This window comes from Anomaloglossus baeobatrachus, chromosome 7 (genome assembly GCF_048569485.1).
Source record: "Anomaloglossus baeobatrachus isolate aAnoBae1 chromosome 7, aAnoBae1.hap1, whole genome shotgun sequence".
Taxonomy (NCBI): Eukaryota; Metazoa; Chordata; class Amphibia; order Anura; family Aromobatidae; genus Anomaloglossus; species Anomaloglossus baeobatrachus.
In genome coordinates this window covers 310,655,667-310,676,338 of record NC_134359.1, presented here as the reverse complement: position 1 = coordinate 310,676,338, position 20,672 = coordinate 310,655,667, and the positions used below count along the sequence as shown (strand labels likewise).

The following is a 20,672-nucleotide window of genomic DNA, read 5'->3' as shown; positions in this document are numbered from 1 at the left end:
TTCGTGGCTTTGTGGCCTTGTGAGAGCATGACGTGGCCCCGAGGATTTGTAGCTGGAAGTCCCTGTGGCATTATATCTGGTATTTGTGGATTTGTAGCTGGTATTTGTGGCTTCGTAGCTGGTATTCGTGGCTTTGTAGCTGGTATTCGTTGCTTTATAGCTGGCATTCGTGGCTTTGTAGCTGGTATTTGTTGCTTTGTAGCTGGTGTTCGCGGCTTTGTAGCTGGTATTCGTAGCTTTGTAGCTGGTATTCGTGGCTTTGTAGCTGGTATTCGTTGCTTTGTAGCTGGTATTCGTTGCTTTGTAGCTGGTATTCGTTGCTTTGTAGCTGGTATTCGTGGCTTTTTACCTGGTATTCATGGCTTTGTAGCTGGTATTCGTGGCTTTGTAGCTGGTATTTGTGGCTTTAGCAGTGATATCGAGCAGTAAAGATCTTTTGAGTATTTGTTCCTTCCGTGCACTGATTTGTGGGTGATCGTTTCTCCACGGCTCCGCTCCAGCACCATTTCTATGGGGTCGGGGCTGTGACTCAGCTGCTGCAGCACACCATTCTTCAGTTTTTCAGTCTTTCTGGTGCAGACTTGCTGCCATGCTCAGGATCCTGGTCTTGTGACGCGATTCTGCTTCGTCCAATCTTCAGCTGTTGAATCCACGGCCTTACATTTGACTCTAGAAAAGTGTGGTGCTGTAGTACATGGCAACTGGCAAGGTGGCTGGAAAATAAGCTGAAGTGGTCCATCCCCACCACACTGACCGCGGGTGTGAGCTGGCCACGAATCTCCACTGTCCTCTCGAGTGGCCGAGGGGCAGTGCTCCGAATACATATAAATCCAATAGAAGCCCTCCATACAGTGCCAAATCCAACCGCAGCACCCCCCCCTCCCCTAAGAAAGCAGCGCACCTCCCCCGAGGAGCACAACGGCCACCGAAGGAGAGCAGCAACACTGACCCTAACCCCACTGCTCCCAGTACAGATCCCTGCGGTCACCACTGCTCCCAGTACAGATCCATGCGGTTCCCACTGCTCCCAGTACAGATCCCTGCGGTTCCCACTGCTCCCAGTACAGATCCCTGCGGTCCCCACTGCTCCCAGTACAAATCCCTGCGGCCCCCACTGCTCCCAGTACAGATCCCTGCAGCCCCCACTGCTCCCAGTACAGATCCCTGCGGACCCCACTGCTCCCAGTACAGATCCCTGCGGACCCCATTGCTCCCAGTACAGATCCCTGCGGTCCCCACTGCTCCCAGTACAAATCCCTGCAGCCCCCACTGCTCCCAGTACAGATCCCTGCGGTCCCCACTGCTCCCAGTACAGATCCCTGCGGACCCCACTGTTCCCAGTACAGATCCCTGCGGCCCCCACTGCTCCCAGTACAGATCCCTGCGGACCCCATTGCTCCCAGTACAGATCCCTGCGGTCCCCACTGCTCCCAGTACAAATCCCTGCGGTCCCCACTGCTCCCAGTACAAATCCCTGCGCTCCCCACTGCTCCCAGTACAGATCCCTGCAGTCCTCACTGCTCCCAGTACAGATCCCTGCAGTCCTCACTGCTCCCAGTACAAATCCCTGCGGTCCCCACTGCTCCCAGTACAAATCCCTGCGGTCCCCACTGCTCCCAGTACAGATCCCTGCGCTCCCCACTGCTCCCAGTACAGATCCCTGCAGTCCTCACTGCTCCCAGTACAGATCCCTGCAGTCCTCACTGCTCCCAGTACAGATCCCTGCAGTCCTCACTGCTCCCAGTACAGATCCCTGCAGTCCTCACTGCTCCCAGTACAAATCCCTGCGGTCCCCACTGCTCCCAGTACAAATCCCTGCGGTCCCCACTGCTCCCAGTACAGATCCCTGCGCTCCCCACTGCTCCCAGTACAGATCCCAGCGGCCGGCACTGCTCCCAATACAGATCCCTGCGGCCCCCACTGCTCCCAGTACAGATCCCTGCGGCCCCCACTGCTCCCAGTACCGGTCCCTGCGGCCCCCACTGCTCCCAGTACAGATCCCTGCGGTCCCCACTGCTCCCAGTACAGATCCCTGCGGCCCCCACTGATCCCAGTACAGATCCCTGCGGCCCCCACTGCTCCCAGTACAGATCCCTGCGGCCCCCACTGCTCCCAGTACAGATCCCTGCGGTCCCCACTGCTCCCAGTACAGATCCCTGCAGACCCCACTGCTCCCAGTACAGATCCCTGCGGTTCCCATTTCTCCCAGTACAGATCCCTGCGGTCCCCACTGCTCCCAGTACAGATCCCAGCGGTTCCCATTGCACCCAGTACAGATCCCTGCACTCCCCACTGCTCCCAGTACAGATCCCTGCGGACCCCATTGCTCCCAGTACAGATCCCTGCGGTCCCCACTGCTCCCAGTACAAATCCCTGCAGCCCCCACTGCTCCCAGTACAGATCCCTGCGGTCCCCACTGCTCCCAGTACAGATCCCTGCGGACCCCACTGCTCCCAGTACAGATCCCTGCGGTTCCCACTGCTCCCAGTACAGATCCCTGCGGACCCCATTGCTCCCAGTACAGATCCCTGCGGTCCCCACTGCTCCCAGTACAAATCCCTGCGGTCCCCACTGCTCCCAGTACAAATCCCTGCGGTCCCCACTGCTCCCAGTACAGATCCCTGCGCTCCCCACTGCTCCCAGTACAGATCCCTGCAGTCCTCACTGCTCCCAGTACAGATCCCTGCAGTCCTCACTGCTCCCAGTACAGATCCCTGCAGTCCTCACTGCTCCCAGTACAAATCCCTGCGGTCCCCACTGCTCCCAGTACAAATCCCTGCGGTCCCCACTGCTCCCAGTACAGATCCCTGCGCTCCCCACTGCTCCCAGTACAGATCCCTGCAGTCCTCACTGCTCCCAGTACAGATCCCTGCAGTCCTCACTGCTCCCAGTACAGATCCCTGCAGTCCTCACTGCTCCCAGTACAGATCCCTGCAGTCCTCACTGCTCCCAGTACAAATCCCTGCGGTCCCCACTGCTCCCAGTACAAATCCCTGCGGTCCCCACTGCTCCCAGTACAGATCCCTGCGCTCCCCACTGCTCCCAGTACAGATCCCAGCGGCCGGCACTGCTCCCAATACAGATCCCTGCGGCCCCCACTGCTCCCAGTACAGATCCCTGCGGCCCCCACTGCTCCTAGTACCGGTCCCTGCGGCCCCCACTGCTCCCAGTACAGATCCCTGCGGTCCCCACTGCTCCCAGTACAGATCCCTGCGGCCCCCACTGATCCCAGTACAGATCCCTGCGGCCCCCACTGCTCCCAGTACAGATCCCTGCGCTCCCCACTGCTCCCAGTACAGATCCCTGCAGTCCTCACTGCTCCCAGTACAGATCCCTGCAGTCCTCACTGCTCCCAGTACAGATCCCTGCAGTCCTCACTGCTCCCAGTACAGATCCCTGCAGTCCTCACTGCTCCCAGTACAAATCCCTGCGGTCCCCACTGCTCCCAGTACAAATCACTGCGGTCCCCACTGCTCCCAGTACAGATCCCTGCGCTCCCCACTGCTCCCAGTACAGATCCCAGCGGCCGGCACTGCTCCCAATACAGATCCCTGCGGCCCCCACTGCTCCCAGTACAGATCCCTGCGGCCCCCACTGCTCCTAGTACCGGTCCCTGCGGCCCCCACTGCTCCCAGTACAGATCCCTGCGGTCCCCACTGCTCCCAGTACAGATCCCTGCGGCCCCCACTGATCCCAGTACAGATCCCTGCGGCCCCCACTGCTCCCAGTACAGATCCCTGCGGCCCCCACTGCTCCCAGTACAGATCCCTGCGGTCCCCACTGCTCCCAGTACAGATCCCTGCAGACCCCACTGCTCCCAGTACAGATCCCTGCGGTTCCCATTGCTCCCAGTACAGATCCCTGCGGTCCCCACTGCTCCCAGTACAGATCCCAGCGGTTCCCATTGCACCCAGTACAGATCCCTGCACTCCCCACTGCTCCCAGTACAGATCCCTGCGGCCCCCACTTCTCCCAGTAGAGATCTTTGCGGTCCCCACTGCTCCCAGTAGAGATCTTTGCGGTCCCCACTGCTCCCAGTACAGATCCCTGCGGCCCCCACTGCTCCCAGTACTGATCCCTGCAGTTCCCATTGCTCCCAGTACAGATCCCAGCGGTTGCCATTGCTCCCAGTACAGATCCCTGCGGCCCCCACTGCTCCCAGTACAGATCCCTGCGGCCCCGACTGCTCCCAGTACAGATCCCAGCGGCCCCCACCGCTCCCAGTAGAGATCTCTGCGGTCCCCACTGCTCCCAGTACAGATCCCTGCGGTCCCCACTGCTCCCAGTACAGATCCCTGCGGCCCCCACTGCTCCCAGTACAGATCCCTGCGGCCCCCACTGCTCTCAGTAGAGATCCCTGCGGTCCCCACTGCTCCCAGTACAGATCCCTGCGGTCCCCACTGCTCCCAGTACAGATCCCTGCAGTTCCCACTGCTCCCAGTACAGATCCCTGCGGTCCCCACTGCTCCCAGTACAGATCCCTGCGGTTCCCATTGCTCCCAGTACAGATCCCTGCGGCCACCACTGCTCCCAACACAGATCCCTGCGGCCCCCACTGCTCCCAGTACAGATCCCAGCGGTTGCCATTGCTCCCAGTACAGATCCCTGCGGCCCCCACTGCTCCCAGTACAGATCCCTGCGGTTCCCATTGCTCCCAGTACAGATCCCTGCGGCCCCCACTGCTCCCAGTACAGATCCCTGCGGCCCCCACTGCTCCCAGTACAGATCCCAGCGGTTGCCATTGCTCCCAGTACAGATCCCTGCGGCCCCCACTGCTCCCAGTACAGATCCCTGCGGCCCCCACTGCTCCCAGTACAGATCCCAGCGGTTCCCATTGCTCCCAGTACAGATCCCTGCGGCCCCCACTGCTCTCAGTACAGATCGCTGTGGCCCCCACTGCTCCCAGTACAGATCCCTGCAGCCCCCACTGCTCCCAGTACAGATCCCTGCAGTTCCCACTGCTCCCAGTACAGATCCCTGCGGTCCCCACTGCTCCCAGTACAGATCCCTGCAGCCCCCACTGCTCCCAGTACAGATCCCTGCAGTTCCCACTGCTCCCAGTACAGATCCCTGCGGTCCCCACTGCTCCCAGTACAGATCCCTGCAGTTCCCACTGCTCCCAGTACAGATCCCTGCGGTCCCCACTGCTCCCAGTACAGATCCCTGCAATCCCCACTGCTCCCAGTACAGGTCCCTGCTGCCCCCACTGCTCCCATTACAGATCCCTGCGTCTCCCACTGCTCCCAGTACAGATCCCTGCGGCCCCCACTGCTCCCAGTACAGATCCCTGCGGACCCCACTGCTCCCAGTACAGATCCCTGCGGACCCCACTGCTCCCAGTACAGATCCCTGTGGCCCCCACTGCTCCCAGTACAGATCCCTGCGGCCCCCACTGCTCCCAGTACAGATCCCTGCAGTTCCCACTGCTCCCAGTACAGATCCCTGCGGCCCCCACTGCTCCCAGTACAGATCCCTGCGGTCCCCACTGCTCCCAGTACAGATCCCTGCAATCCCCACTGCTCCCAGTACAGGTCCCTGCTGCCCCCACTGCTACCATTACAGATCCCTGCGTCTCCCACTGCTCCCAGTACAGATCCCTGCGGCCCCCACTGCTCCCAGTACAGATCCCTGCGGACCCCACTGCTCCCAGTACAGATCCCTGCGGACCCCACTGCTCCCAGTACAGATCCCTGCGGTCCCCACTGCTCCCAGTAAAGATCCCTGCGGCCCCCACTGCTCCCAGTACAGATCCCTGCGGACCCCACTGCTCCCAGTACAGATCCCTGCGGTTCCCATTGCTCCCAGTACAGATCTCTGCGGCCCCCACTGCTCCCAGCACAGATCCCAGCGGTTCCCATTGCTCCCAGTACAGATCCCAGCGGTTCCCATTGCTCCCAGTACAGATCCCAGCGGTTCCCATTGCACCCAGTACAGATCTCTGCGCTCCCCACTGCTCCCAGTACAGATTCCTGCGGTCCCCACTGCTCCCAGTACAGATCCCTGCGGTCCCCACTGCTCCCAGTACAGATCCCTGCAGTCCCCACTGCTCCCAGTACAGATCCCTGCGGCCCCCACTGCTCCCAGTACAGATCCCTGCGGCCCCCACTGCTCCCAGTACAGATCCCTGCGGCCCCCACTGCTCCCAGTACAGATCCCTGCGGTCCCCACTGCTCCCAGTACAGATCCCTGCGGCCCCCACTGCTCCCAGTACAGATCCCTGCGGTCCCCACTGCTCCCCGTACAGATCCCTGCAGTCCCCACTGCTCCCAGTACAGATCCCTGCGGCCCCCACTGCTCCCAGTACAGATCACAGGGGTTCCCATTGCTCCCAGTACAGATCCATGCGGCCCCCACTGCTCCCAGTACAGATCCCTGCGGCCCCGACTGCTCCCAGTACAGATCCCAGCGGCCCCCACCGCTCCCAGTAGAGATCTCTGCGGTCCCCACTGCTCCCAGTACAGATCCCTGCGGCCCCCACTGCTCCCAGTACAGATCCCTGCGGTCCCCACTGCTCCCAGTACAGATCCCTGTGGTCTCCACTGCTCCCAGTACAGATCCCTGCGGTCCCCACTGCTCCCAGTACAGATCCCTGCGGTTCCCATTGCTCCCAGTACAGATCCCTGCGGCCACCACTGCTTACATCACAGATCCCTGCGGCCCCCACTGCTCCCAGTACAGATCCCAGCGGTTGCCATTGCTCCCAGTACAGATCCCTGCAGTTCCCACTGCTCCCAGTACAGATCCCTGCGGACCTCACTGCTCCCAGTACAGATCCCTGCGGTCCCCACTGCTCCCAGGACAGATCCCTGCGGTTCCCATTGCTCCCAGTACAGATCCCTGCGGCCACCACTGCTCCCAGCACAGATCCCTGCGGCCCCCACTGCTCCCAGTACAGATCCCAGCGGTTGCCATTGCTCCCAGTACAGATCCCTGCGGCCCCCACTGCTCCCAGTTCAGATCCCTGCGGCCCCCACTGCTCCCAGTACAGATCCCTGCGGTCCCCACTGCTCCCAGTACAGATCCCTGCGGCCCCCACTGCTCCCAGTTCAGATCCCTGCGGCCCCCACTGCTCCCAGTACAGATCCCTGCGGTCCCCACTGCTCCCAGTACAGATCCCTGCGGCCCCCACTGCTCCCAGTACAGATCCCTGCGGCCCCCACTGCTCCCAGTACAGATCCTTGCGGCCCCCACTGCTCCCAGTACAGATCCCTGCAGTTCCCACTGCTCCCAGTACAGATCCCTGCGGCCCCCACTGCTCCCAGTACAGATCCCTGTGGTCTCCACTGCTCCCAGTACAGATCCCTGTGGTCTCCACTGCTCCCAGTACAGATCCCTGCAGTTCCCACTGCTCCCAGTACAGATCCCTGCGGTCCCAACTGCTCCCAGTACAGATCTCTGCAGTTCCCACTGCTCCCAGTACAGATCCCTGCGGTCCCCACTGCTCCCAGTACAGATCCCTGCGGCCCCCATTGCTCCCAGTACAGATCCCTGCGGCCCCCACTTCTCCCAGTACAGATCCCTGCGGTTCCCACCGCTCCCAGTACAGATCCCTGCGGTTCCCATTGCTCCCAGTACAGATCCCTGCGGCCACCACTGCTCCCAGCACAGATCCCTGCGGCCCCCACTGCTCCCAGTACAGATCCCAGCGGTTGCCATTGCTCCCAGTACAGATCCCTGCGGCCCCCACTGCTCCCAGTACAGATCCCTGCGGCCCCCACTGTTCCAAGTACAGATCCCAGCGGTTCCCATTGCTCCCAGTACAGATCCCTGCGGCCCCCACTGCTCCCAGTACAGATCCCTGCGGTTCCCACCGCTCCCAGTACAGATCCCTGCGGTTCCCACCGCTCCCAGTACAGATCCCTGCGGCCCCCACCGCTCCCAGTACAGATCCCTGCGGCCCCCACTGCTCCCAGTACAGATCCCTGCGGCCCCCACTGCTCCCAGTACAGATCCCTGCGGCCCCCACTGCTCCCAGTACAGATCCCTGCGGCCCCCACTGCTCCCAGTACAGATCCCTGCGGCCCCCACTGCTCCCAGTACAGATCCCTGCGTCCCCCACTGCTGACTATAGCCCATTTAGAGAATATACCATTTATGACTTTTTGTTTCCTCTTTTAGCCAGTTTCTCACTTATCTGCTTATAGTGTCGCCCGGTCGCGTCTTCTGGGGCTTCAGTATACGGCTGTGATGTGGCGCAGGGTCAGATAAATCCCATCAGCTGCATTACCAATATTCAGATCTGCACTTACCCCCTCATAGACACCCAGCATGTTGGTCAGACACCACTTATCTCATGAATCCATGCTGTCTGTCAGTTGTTATATTACCCTCTCTGAGGCCCCCTTCACACGACCGTGTAAAAACACGCACGTGTGTTACGTCCGTTTTTGTGTCCTTTTTTTGTGTCCGTGTGCCATCTGTGTGAATGCCGTATGCTAGCCGTGTGCGCGTGTTGGTTGTCCGTTTATGCGTGAGAGAAATAACTGACATGTGTTGTCCGTGTGAATTTCTGCGTGTTTGTGATGCACAATGTCGTAGATACATACCCGCTGACAGCAGACAGAGTCGCGCGTAGAGAATGAACTGGGGTGAACTTCACCCGACTTCATTGTCATGCTGCGGCTCTGTCTGTGTCGCGTCCTGATTAGCGGTCACCAATGAAGGACTCACCGGTGACTGCTAATCCCCCGAGTGACTGAATGGAGTACCCCTCTCTCATACTCACCGTTCCCCGATCACCAGTGCGGCGCTGCACGGCTGTTCTCTAAACACCGGCGGCTTTTCCTCTTTTGAAAAAGCCGGCAGCTCATTAAACAATCTTGTATTCCCTGCTTTCCCCGCCCACCGGCGCCTATGATTGGTTGCAGTTATACACGCCCCCACGCTGATTGACAGCTGTCTCACTGCAACCAATCACAGCCGCCGGGGGGGGCGGAACTATACTGTACAGTGAAAAAAATAAATAATTAAAAAAAAACAGCGTGCGGTCCCCCCCATTTTGATACCAGCCAGGGTAAAGTCACACGGCTGAAGGCTGGTATTCTCAGGATGGGAAGCTCCACGTTATGGGGAGCCCCCCAGTCTAACAATATCAGCCAGCAGCCGCCAAGAATGGCCGCATACAATAGATGCGACTGTTCTGGGACTCTACCCAGCTCTTCCCGATTGGCCCTGGTGCGTTGGCAATCGGGGTAATATGGAGTTAATGGCAGCCCATAGCTGCCAATAAGTCCTAGATTAATCATGTCAGGCGTCTCCCCGAGATACCATGATTAACCTGTAAGTGACAGTAAATAAACACACACACCCCCGAACAATCCTTTATTAGAAATAAAAAACACAAACAAATTCCCTCATCACCAGTTTATTAACCCCAATAAAGCCCTCCATGTCCGGCGTAATCCACGGACCTCCAGCGTCGCATCCAGCTCTGCTGCATGAAGGTGACAGGAGCAGCAGAATACACAGCCACTTTTGTCAGCTCCACGCAGCTAATGAAGGGAATAGCGCGATCAGCTGAGCTGTCACTGAGGTGAGTAGCGCGATCAGCTGTATCCAGCGGTGGGCGCGATTGACCTCAGTGACAGCTCAGCTGATCGCGCTACTCACCTCTTTTGCTGCGTGGAGTTGACAGGAGCGGTGGTGTCTTCAGCAGCTCCTGTCATCTTCATGCAGCAGAGCTGGATGCGACGCTGGAGGTCCGTGGATTACGCCGGACATGGAGGGCTTTGTTGGGGCTAATAAATTGGTGATGAGGGAATGTGTTTGTGTTTTTTACTTCTAATAAAGGATTGTTCGGGTGTGTGTGTTTATTTACTGTAACTTACAGATTAATCATGGAAGGTATTTCGGGGAGACGCCTGACATGATTAATCTAGGATTTAGTGGCAGCTATGGGCTGCCATTAACTCCTTATTACCCCGATTGCCAACGCACCAGGGCCAATCGGGAAGAGCCGGGTAGAGTCCCAGAACAGTCGCATCTATTGTATGCGGCAATTCTGGGCGGCTGCTGGCTGATATCGTTAAGCTGGGGGGCTCCCCATAACGTGGAGCTCCCCATCCTGAGAATACCAGCCTTCAGCCGTGTGACTTCACCCTGGCTGGTATCAAAATGGGGGGGGGACTGCATGTCGTTTTTTTTTTAATTTATTTATTTTTTTCACTGCACAGTATAGTCCCGCCCCCTGGCGGCTGTGATTGGTTGCAGTGAGACAGCTGTCAATCAGCATGGGGGCGTGTCTAACTGCAACCAATCATAGGCGCCGGTGGGCGGGGAAAGCAGGGAATACGAGATTGTTTAATGAGCGTCCGGCTTTTTTAAAAGAGGAAAAGCCGCCGGAGTTTAGTGAACAGCAGTGCATCGCCGCCCCGGGGATCGGTAAGTAATGAGGGGGGAGACTGACCGACAGACAGCGAGAGAGGGACAGACAGACAGAGAGAGACCGACCGACGAACTGAGGGAGATTGACCGACATAGACAGGAAAAGAAAGAATGACCGACAGCGCTAGAAAAAAGCACAAAACGTACACGGAGCATACAGAGATGCATCCGTGTCACGTATTGTGCGCACATAACCATTGACTTTTATGGTGTCTGCGTGTGCATGTTCCGTGCAGAAAACGGACATGCTTCCGTGCAAAACGGAAACACATACGGATCACGGACACGGACATTATGAAATAACGCACGTGTCCTCAAACATAGATTAACATTGGTGAACGTTTGTCCGTGTCTCCGGTATATACGGAAACGGACAAAACACGCACGTGTTTCACGGACGTGTGAAGGGGGCCTTAGATATCGCTGTATGTCTTCTCTTATAATGCCCTCACACCTTGCACACCCCTGATGTCACACTGACCGAACGGTCGTTACCTGGATCTCCCCCTTACCTCTCCTAAATATCGGTACCACGTCAGCCATTCTCCAATCCTGAGGCACCAACCCTGTTCCAAGCGAGTCTAAGAGGATGAAATACAGCGGTCTGTCATCACTGAGCTCAGCTCCCTCAGTATCCGAGGGTGAACGCCATCTGCCCGGGTATTTGTCAGTTCTGCCATGTTCTCTTTAATATAAGAAGTGCATCGCAATCTATACAATCCGAGATGTGTGATTCCAATCTAACACTACACATATAATGAGGACTAATATACTCCATGCACTAGAAACAAAGGAACAGAAAACCCCAAGGTCCACGCAGAGCCGTGTGACCTCCAATCATCAGGGCCCAAATAAAGGGAGAAACGGGGATAAAAAGGAGGAGTGCACACTCCATGTAATGTATAGATCTCACCATGGGGGGCAGCACACAGAGGCGAAGCGTCAGCGAGAGCCCAATATTAAAGCATCATGAAGTCCAACAACATAAAGGTGTTAATCCCGGAGAGAAACTACATCAACAAATGGGCTCATAGGCAGTCGCCCGCCCAGGGGCACAGACACGCGTTCACGCGTTTCGGCGCACAGCCTTCTTTGTACGTTTCTTCTGGGCACCCTTACAAACATACTTATTCTACTGCCATGAGGTTGACTGAGGCCTTTAGAGTCTGAGCTGTAGGTCTTTTTTTTTTGCAATGTCTCTGAGCAGTGACCAGTCCAGTATCGGGGTGAATTTGCAGGGATGTCCACTCCTGGGAAGACTTGTCAGCTGTCCTGAAATGAAAATCATTCCCTTTGTGGAATGATGGGCTCCAAATTGTTCTGAAATGGCCTGATAACCCTTCCCAGATGGATGGGCACCAGGTGGCCTCTGTAGGAGGATTGCTGGTGTCCTCCCTCTCTGGTGGAGCATTCAGGCCACAATGCCACGTGCTGACGAACCACCAATCAAGGGCATCGGTAGTTTCGTCTACCATTACTGCCTCTATAGGATTTCGGGGGTACTGCAGTTCACACACGGCTTCTGCATTGTGACAATGGCACTCCTTACATCTGACTAAGGACCACATTTTCTGTGTTATGTAAAGCATATTCTGAAGAGGGTGTACTTAGTTCTGAAGTGAGGATATTGCAATTGTGTGGCATCACCAGGGCCGGTTTATAGGCGGGGCTTGTGGGGCTCGAGCCCCGGGGTCCCCACCAACCTTAATCTGGCCCCGGGCATCACATCTGGGGGACTCAGGACGGTTTAGGGTGTCACAAGGTGATGATTTCGGGGATGCTGGAAGCCAATGGACACCATGTCTTGTAATGGGAGTCTTTGGGATCCACCTGCTGTGGTGCTTTCATCTGTTTCTCTCCACAGGGGGCTTTTTGGGGACTGATCGGGGGCCTCATTCTGGGCCTGTGCCGCATGGTGCCGGAATTCATGTTTGGTACTGGAAGCTGCTCTGCCCCGAGTTCGTGTCCGGCGCTGATCTGTGGGGTGCATTACCTCTACTTTGCCATTATCCTTTTCTTTTGTACTGCGCTCATTATCTGTGCGGTATCCTACTGCACAGCGCCCATCCCGGAGTCGCAGGTGAGTAACGCCGAGGAGGTACAGAAACCATTCCCTCCATAAACAGGCGATTTATGACCCTATGGACAATGTGTGCCCCACTTTACTGTAATTCCACATGTATCCACCCCGTAGCCCTCGATTACTGCGCCATATGGCTACATACTAAGGATAGGGATCCATGTATGCAGCTGTGCTGCGGTCATGGTGCCCCCCCCGGTGTGACTACATACTAAGGATAGGGATCCATGTATGCAGCTGTGCCACGGTCATGGTGCCCCCCTATGTGGCTACATACTAAGGATATGGATCCATGTATGCAGCTGTGCCGCGGTCATGGTGCCCCCCTGTGTGGCTACATACTAAGGATAGGGATCCCTGTATGCAGTTGTGCCGCGGTCATGGTGCCCTGGTGTGACTACATACTAAGGATAGAGATCCATGTATGCAGCTGTGCCACGGTCATGGTGCCCCCCTGTGTGGCTACATACTAAAGATAGGGATCCATGTATGCAGCAGTGCCGCGGTCATGGTGCCCCCCCTGTGTGGCTACATACTAAAGATAGGGATCCATGTATGCAGCAGTGCCGCGGTCATGGTGCCCTCCCCGGTGTGACTACATACTAAGGATAGGGATCCATGCATGCAGCTGTGCCGCGGTCATGGTGCCCCCTCCCCGGTGTGGCTACATACTAAGGATAGGGATCCATGTATGCAGCAGTGCCACGGTCATGGTGCCCCCCTGTGTGGCTACATACTAAGGATAGGGATCCATGTATGCAGCAGTGCCACGGTCATGGTGCCCCCCTGTGTGGCTACATACTAAGGATAGGGATCCATGTATGCAGCAGTGCCACGGTCATGGTGCCCCCCTGTGTGGCTACATACTAAGGATAGGGATCCATGTATGCAGCTGTGCCGCGGTCATGGTGCCCCCCAGTGTGACTACATACTAAGGATAGGGATCCCTGTATGCAGCTGTGCCGCGGTCATGGTGCCCCCCTGTGTGACTACATACTAAGGATAGGGATCCATGTATGCAGCTGTGCCGCGGTCATGGTGCCCACCTGTGTGGCTACATACTAAGGATAGGGATCCATGTATGCAGCAGTGCCACGGTCATGGTGCCCACCTGTGTGGCTACATACTAAGGATAGGGATCCATGTATGCAGCTGTGCCGCGGTCATGGTGCCCCCCTGTGTGGCTACATACTAAGGATAGGGATCCATGTATGCAGCAGTGCCACGGTCATGGTGCCCCCGTGTGACTACATACTAAGGATAGGGATCCATGTATGCAGCTGTGCCGCGGTCATGGTGCCCCCCTGTGTGACTACATACTAAGGATAGGGATCCCTGTATGCAGCTGTGCCGCGGTCATGGTGCCCACCTGTGTGGCTACATACTAAGGATAGGGATCCATGTATGCAGCAGTGCCGCGGTCATGGTGCCCCCTCCCCGGTGTGGCTACGTACTAAGGATAGGGATCCATGTATGCAGCTGTGCCGCGGTCATGGTGCCCACCTGTGTGGCTACATACTAAGGATAGGGATCCATGTATGCAGCAGTGCCACGGTCATGGTGCCCACCTGTGTGGCTACATACTAAGGATAGGGATCCATGTATGCAGCAGTGCCACGGTCATGGTGCCCCCGTGTGACTACATACTAAGGATAGGGATCCATGTATGCAGCTGTGCCGCGGTCATGGTGCCCACCTGTGTGGCTACATACTAAGGATAGGGATCCAGGCATGCAGCAGTGCCGCGGTCATGGTGCCCCCTCCCCGGTGTGGCTACGTACTAAGGATAGGGATCCATGTATGCAGCAGTGCCGCAGTCATGGTGCTCCCTCCCCGGTGTGGCTACATACTAAGGATAGGGATCCATGTATGCAGCTGTGCCCCCCTGTGTGTAATAGTGCAGGGAAGCACAGGGACCGCAGCCGCACGTGTTCACACTGCCCGTCTCTTCACAGCTTCGTCGCCTGGTGTTCAGCCTCCGTCACAGTCCGGAGCCGCAGGGGACGGCAAGTTCAGGTAGGAGAAAAATGGCAAATCCTGCTCTTCATGTGTAATCACCGGCTGCAGCCGCGCCATGGTCACCGCTTCTCACCGTCAATAACCGATCTGGATTAAGACTACTCCTGGCAGCCAAAATCAGCCCAAACAACGAGGCGAAGCGTCGTGCGCTGACACTGCGCCGCAAAAATACACTGTTTTTTCAACTTTGCAATTTCACTTAAAGTGACGGTAAAATCAAGGACCTGGGAAAAATTCCTCCGCACTGGAAACGATTTGTAATGGCATGGTTTCCACGTGGTTTGTTATGGAGCTTGTAAGCGCTGCTTTCCACCTCGTGTACACATTCAGTATTTGCAGCCAAAGCCAGGAGTGGGACCATCAGAAGAAGCGTCTCAGGCACTCGGCGGCGCCGCTGCTGCATGTATCACTCGCTCCTGGTCCTGGCTACAAATACGGGGGTAAAAAGCTCACCAAATGCTGACCATCTGCACGAGGCCCTAAGCTGACAGGCCGTTTCATCAGGAGCCCATCGCTCCTCCAGCGCTGCCGACCTGAAGCCTCCTCTATAATGGCACCTTCGGGCTTATAGTCCCCGCACAACTTTTCATTCATCTGGCTTCTCCCGCCAGCCGTGGAGGCAGAGAGCTGTGAGTCACTGTCAGCAGGCGGGGAGAAGCTGCCGGGGAGCCGCCTGTATGACTAGTGCACAGCACACATAGGCAGAGCTGTCAGTCACTGTCAGCAGGCGGGGAGAAGCTGCCAGGGAGCCGCCTGTATGACTAGTATACAGCACACATAGGCAGAGCTGTCAGTCACTGTCAGCAGGCGGGGAGAAGCTGCCGGGAAGCCGCCTGTATGACTAGTATACAGCACACATAGGCAGAGCTGTCAGTCACTGTCAGCAGGCGGGGAGAAGCTGCCAGGGAGCCGCCTGTATGACTAGTATACAGCACACATAGGCAGAGCTGTCAGTCACTGTCAGCAGGCGGGGAGAAGCTGCCGGGAAGCCGCCTGTATGACTAGTATACAGCACACATAGGCAGAGCTGTCAGTCACTGTCAGCAGGCGCGGAGAAGCTGCTGGGGAGCCGCCTGTATGACTAGTATACAGCACACATAGGCAGAGCTGTCAGTCACTGTCAGCAGGCGCGGAGAAGCTGCTGGGAAGCCGCCTGTATGACTAGTATACAGCACACATAGGCAGAGCTGTCAGTCACTGTCAGCAGGCGCGGAGAAGCTGCTGGGAAGCCGCCTGTATGACTAGTGCACAGCACACATAGGCAGAGCTGTCAGTCACTGTCAGCAGGCGGGGAGAAGCTGCTGGGAAGCCGCCTGTATGACTAGTATACAGCACACATAGGCAGAGCTGTCAGTCACTGTCAGCAGGTGGGGAGAAGCTGCCAGAGAGCCGCCTGTATGACTAGTGCACAGCACACATAGAGCTGTCAGTCACTGTCAGCAGGCAGGGAGAAGCTGCCAGGGAGCCGCCTGTATGACTAGTGCACAGCACACATAGGCAGAGCTGTCAGTCACTGTCAGCGGGCGGGGAGAAGCTGCTGGGAAGCCGCCTGTATGACTAGTATACAGCACACATAGGCAGATAGCTGTCAGTCACTGTCAGCGGGCGGGGAGAAGCTGCTGGGAAGCCGCCTGTATGACTAGTATACAGCACACATAGGCAGAGCTGTCAGTCACTGTCAGCAGGCGGGGAGAAGCTGCTGGGAAGCCGCCTGTATGACTAGTATACAGCACACATAGGCAGAGCTGTCAGTCACTGTCAGCGGGCGGGGAGAAGCTGCTGGGAAGCCGCCTGTATGACTAGTGCACAGCACACATAGGCAGAGCTGTCAGTCACTGTCAGCAGGTGGGGAGAAGCTGCCAGAGAGCCGCCTGTATGACTAGTATACAGCACACATAGGCAGAGCTGTCAGTCACTGTCAGCAGGCGGGGAGAAGCTGCCAGAGAGCCGCCTGTATGACTAGTATACAGCACACATAGGCAGAGCTGTCAGTCACTGTCAGCGGGCGGGGAGAAGCTGCTGGGAAGCCGCCTGTATGACTAGTATACAGCACACATAGGCAGATAGCTGTCAGTCACTGTCAGCGGGCGGGGAGAAGCTGCTGGGAAGCCGCCTGTATGACTAGTGCACAGCACACATAGGCAGATAGCTGTCAGTCACTGTCAGCGGGCGGGGAGAAGCTGCCGGGGAGCTGCCTGTATGACTAGTGCACAGCACACATAGGCAGAGCTGTCAGTCACTGTCAGCGGGCGGGGAGAAGCTGCTGGGAAGCCGCCTGTATGACTAGTATACAGCACACATAGACAGAGAGCTGTCAGTCACTGTCAGCAGGCGGGGAGAAGCTGCCGGGGAGCCGCCTGTATGACTAGTATACAGCACACATAGGCAGAGCTGTCAGTCACTGTCAGCGGGCGGGGAGAAGCTGCTGGGAAGCCGCCTGTATGACTAGTATACAGCACACATAGGCAGATAGCTGTCAGTCACTGTCAGCAGGCGGGGAGAAGCTGCCAGAGAGCCGCCTGTATGACTAGTATACAGCACACATAGGCAGAGCTGTCAGTCACTGTCAGCGGGCGGGGAGAAGCTGCTGGGAAGCCGCCTGTATGACTAGTGCACAGCACACATAGGCAGAGCTGTCAGTCACTGTCAGCAGGTGGGGAGAAGCTGCCAGAGAGCCGCCTGTATGACTAGTATACAGCACACATAGGCAGAGCTGTCAGTCACTGTCAGCAGGCGGGGAGAAGCTGCCAGAGAGCCGCCTGTATGACTAGTATACAGCACACATAGGCAGAGCTGTCAGTCACTGTCAGCGGGCGGGGAGAAGCTGCTGGGAAGCCGCCTGTATGACTAGTATACAGCACACATAGGCAGATAGCTGTCAGTCACTGTCAGCGGGCGGGGAGAAGCTGCTGGGAAGCCGCCTGTATGACTAGTGCACAGCACACATAGGCAGATAGCTGTCAGTCACTGTCAGCGGGCGGGGAGAAGCTGCCGGGGAGCTGCCTGTATGACTAGTGCACAGCACACATAGGCAGAGCTGTCAGTCACTGTCAGCGGGCGGGGAGAAGCTGCTGGGAAGCCGCCTGTATGACTAGTATACAGCACACATAGACAGAGAGCTGTCAGTCACTGTCAGCAGGCGGGGAGAAGCTGCCGGGGAGCCGCCTGTATGACTAGTATACAGCACACATAGGCAGAGCTGTCAGTCACTGTCAGCGGGCGGGGAGAAGCTGCTGGGAAGCCGCCTGTATGACTAGTGCACAGCACACATAGGCAGATAGCTGTCAGTCACTGTCAGCGGGCGGGGAGAAGCTGCCGGGGAGCTGCCTGTATGACTAGTATACAGCACACATAGGCAGAGCTGTCAGTCACTGTCAGCGGGCGGGGAGAAGCTGCTGGGAAGCCGCCTGTATGACTAGTATACAGCACACATAGGCAGATAGCTGTCAGTCACTGTCAGCAGGCGGGGAGAAGCTGCCAGAGAGCCGCCTGTATGACTAGTATACAGCACACATAGGCAGAGCTGTCAGTCACTGTCAGCGGGCGGGGAGAAGCTGCTGGGAAGCCGCCTGTATGACTAGTGCACAGCACACATAGGCAGATAGCTGTCAGTCACTGTCAGCGGGCGGGGAGAAGCTGCCGGGGAGCTGCCTGTATGACTAGTGCACAGTGCAGCTATTACAGCATGTCTTTGATACCTACCTGGCTGTGCTCCACCCATATCCTGTATCCACCGCACCTATACACAGCGCGCGTCCACCCGTATCCACCGCACCTATACACAGCGCGCGTCCACCCGTATCCACCGCACCTATACACAGCGCGCGTCCACCCGTATCCACCGCACCTATACACAGCGCGCGTCCACCCGTATCCACCGCACCTATACACAGCGCGCGTCCACCCGTATCCACCGCACCTATACACAGCGCGCGTCCACCCGTATCCACCGCACCTATACACAGCGCGCGTCCACCCGTATCCACCGCACCTATACACAGCGCGCGTCCACCCGTATCCTGTATACACCGCACCTATACACAGCGCGCGTCCACCCGTATCCTGTATACAGTGTGTCCACCCATATCCTGTATACACCGCACCTATACACAGCGCGCGTCCACCCGTATCCTGTATACACCGCACCTATATACAGTGTGTCCACCCATATCCTGTCCACTGCACCTATATACAGTGTGTCCACCCATATCCTGTCCAACTGCACCTATATACAGTGTGTCCACCCATATCCTGTCCACTGCACCTATATACAGTGTGTCCACCCATATCCTGTCCACTGCACCTATATACAGTGCGTCCACCCATATCCTGTCCACCGCCATTAACTTGAGAATGGCGGCAGCTATAGGCATAGAAGTGGTGTCTAGGTATAGTAAAGTAGCCATGTGCTACACAATGAAACCACCTATAGCGCCACCTGGTGGAAAACAACGGAGTTAGAATTTTTATCTCGAAAATGGAATGAGTAGAGAAAAAAAGTGACTTACAAAGTTGCAGAACATCATCAATTCAATCCGAGTCCACATCTTGCATAATATAGACACCTAATATAGAGGTTATATATTATATACACACCTCGGCCTGTGTATTACGACTCTATATTATAGGAATAGATGAATAACAGCTCTATATAGTAGATGCATTTCCCTTTTTGTATGGAATTACTGAAAGTAACCTTTTGATGATATAATTTCTTGAGGTGCACCTGTGTTACCCCCAAATGTGGCATTTACTGTTAAGTCACCCGAGCTACGATGCCAGCGCACTCACACAGGCGGTAGCATGTTCGCCGCCTTTTGCAGCGCAGCCTCGGTGTGGCACCGGCGTGGGTTACACGGTGGATATTGAGCGGGACCATTCAGCCGCAGAAACACTCGCTGCTGCCTCTACAGTGACCCCGTCCGTACCCCGCCTTAGTGAGGCCCCCCCAACTCTACCACACCTCGGGATCTATGTTTTTCCAATGCACAAAATAAAAAGTTTTATTTCGGGTAAGATCCAGCAGAAAGCGAGCCACGCTCCAGTCACATTATGTTTCCTCTGCGCAGGACTCCATGATTCCAGGACACAGGACAAGGGTGGTTCTGCTCTCCCCGACATCCAGGAGACGCCCAGCCATGCCCGCCTGGTGAACGCCAACGCCATGGTCCTGATGAGCTGCGCCATCTTCCTCTGGGCTTATTACGCTTGAGGCGGCTGTAACAATAAAGACTTCTCCACCTGCGCCATTGCCTATGTGTTCTGGGGGTCCTCACAGCCCTGAAAATCAGGGGCCGGGAGCTGCAGCTTACGTAGGGTCCGCAGGAAGTGTTTGGGGGGAGCACAGCGCAAAATGATAGGATCACGCCCATCTGAGAGCGGCAGTGTGATCTGAGCAGCGTGAAGATGGAGGAGAATGGAGCGCGTCTGCGGTGGCGTCACAGAAAGCGCGTGAAGCAGCGGCTGCGGCAGCTTCTGCAGGGAGCAAGAGAGGGATTAGTACATTCATCACTACACAACAGGTCAGGGGGCAGTCACACAACCCGGGAGCGGCCATTACCTGCGGGGCCAGGCGGCCCCAGTGTGAATACTTGTGGTCTCCAAGAACTGGACAGTTCAATGCGAGGGCAAGATGAGCCCGTAACTGATGCTTGACTCCTAGAGAGAGCGCAGGGTGGAAGAGACAGCTGTTGTTGACATTAGACAGCACCAAAGGCCGAGCGTCAGCCCGCCGGTCCATACCAAACCCAGGCAGGAGCGAGAGTCACCGATCCGACATGTACCCGTGAGGGAGAGAGTATGGGGCGTCAGCCCGCCTGTCCATACCAAACCCAGGCGGGAGCGAGAGTCACCGATCCGACACGTACCCCTGATGGAGCGAGCGTCACCAATCCGACATGTACCCGTGAGGGAGAGAGTATGGGGCGTCAGCCCGCCTGTCCATACCAAACCCAGGCGGGAGCGAGCGTCACCGATCCGACATGTACCCGTGAGGGAGAGAGTATGGGGCGTCAGCCCGCCTGTCCATACCAAACCCAGGCGGGAGCGAGAGTCACCGATCCGACACGTACCCCTGAGGGAGCGAGCGTCACCAATCCGACATGTACCCGTGAGGGAGAGAGTATGGGGCGTCAGCCCGCCTGTCCATACCAAACCCAGGCGGGAGCGAGAGTCACCGATCCGACATGTA

The 20,672-nt window shown here is 57.0% G+C and overlaps 2 protein-coding genes across 2 annotated transcripts in view; one reads left to right on the top strand and one right to left on the bottom strand.

Annotated features, from left to right (window-relative positions):
* SLC5A2 (solute carrier family 5 member 2) overlaps window positions 1-19,721 on the top strand; it is a 207,725-nt gene extending 188,004 nt beyond the window's left edge. Inside the window, 3 exon segments of the mRNA XM_075318698.1 lie at window positions 12,248-12,463; window positions 14,419-14,479; window positions 19,552-19,721. Coding sequence (XP_075174813.1) covers window positions 12,248-12,463; window positions 14,419-14,479; window positions 19,552-19,694 — 420 coding nt within the window. The 3' untranslated portion in view covers window positions 19,695-19,721.
* The window catches only part of RPUSD4 (RNA pseudouridine synthase D4), a 9,604-nt gene continuing 8,403 nt past the window's right edge, over window positions 19,472-20,672 (bottom strand). Inside the window, exon 7 of the mRNA XM_075318700.1 lies at window positions 19,472-19,957. Coding sequence (XP_075174815.1) covers window positions 19,736-19,957 — 222 coding nt within the window. The 3' untranslated portion in view covers window positions 19,472-19,735. The remainder of the gene's footprint in view (window positions 19,958-20,672) is intronic.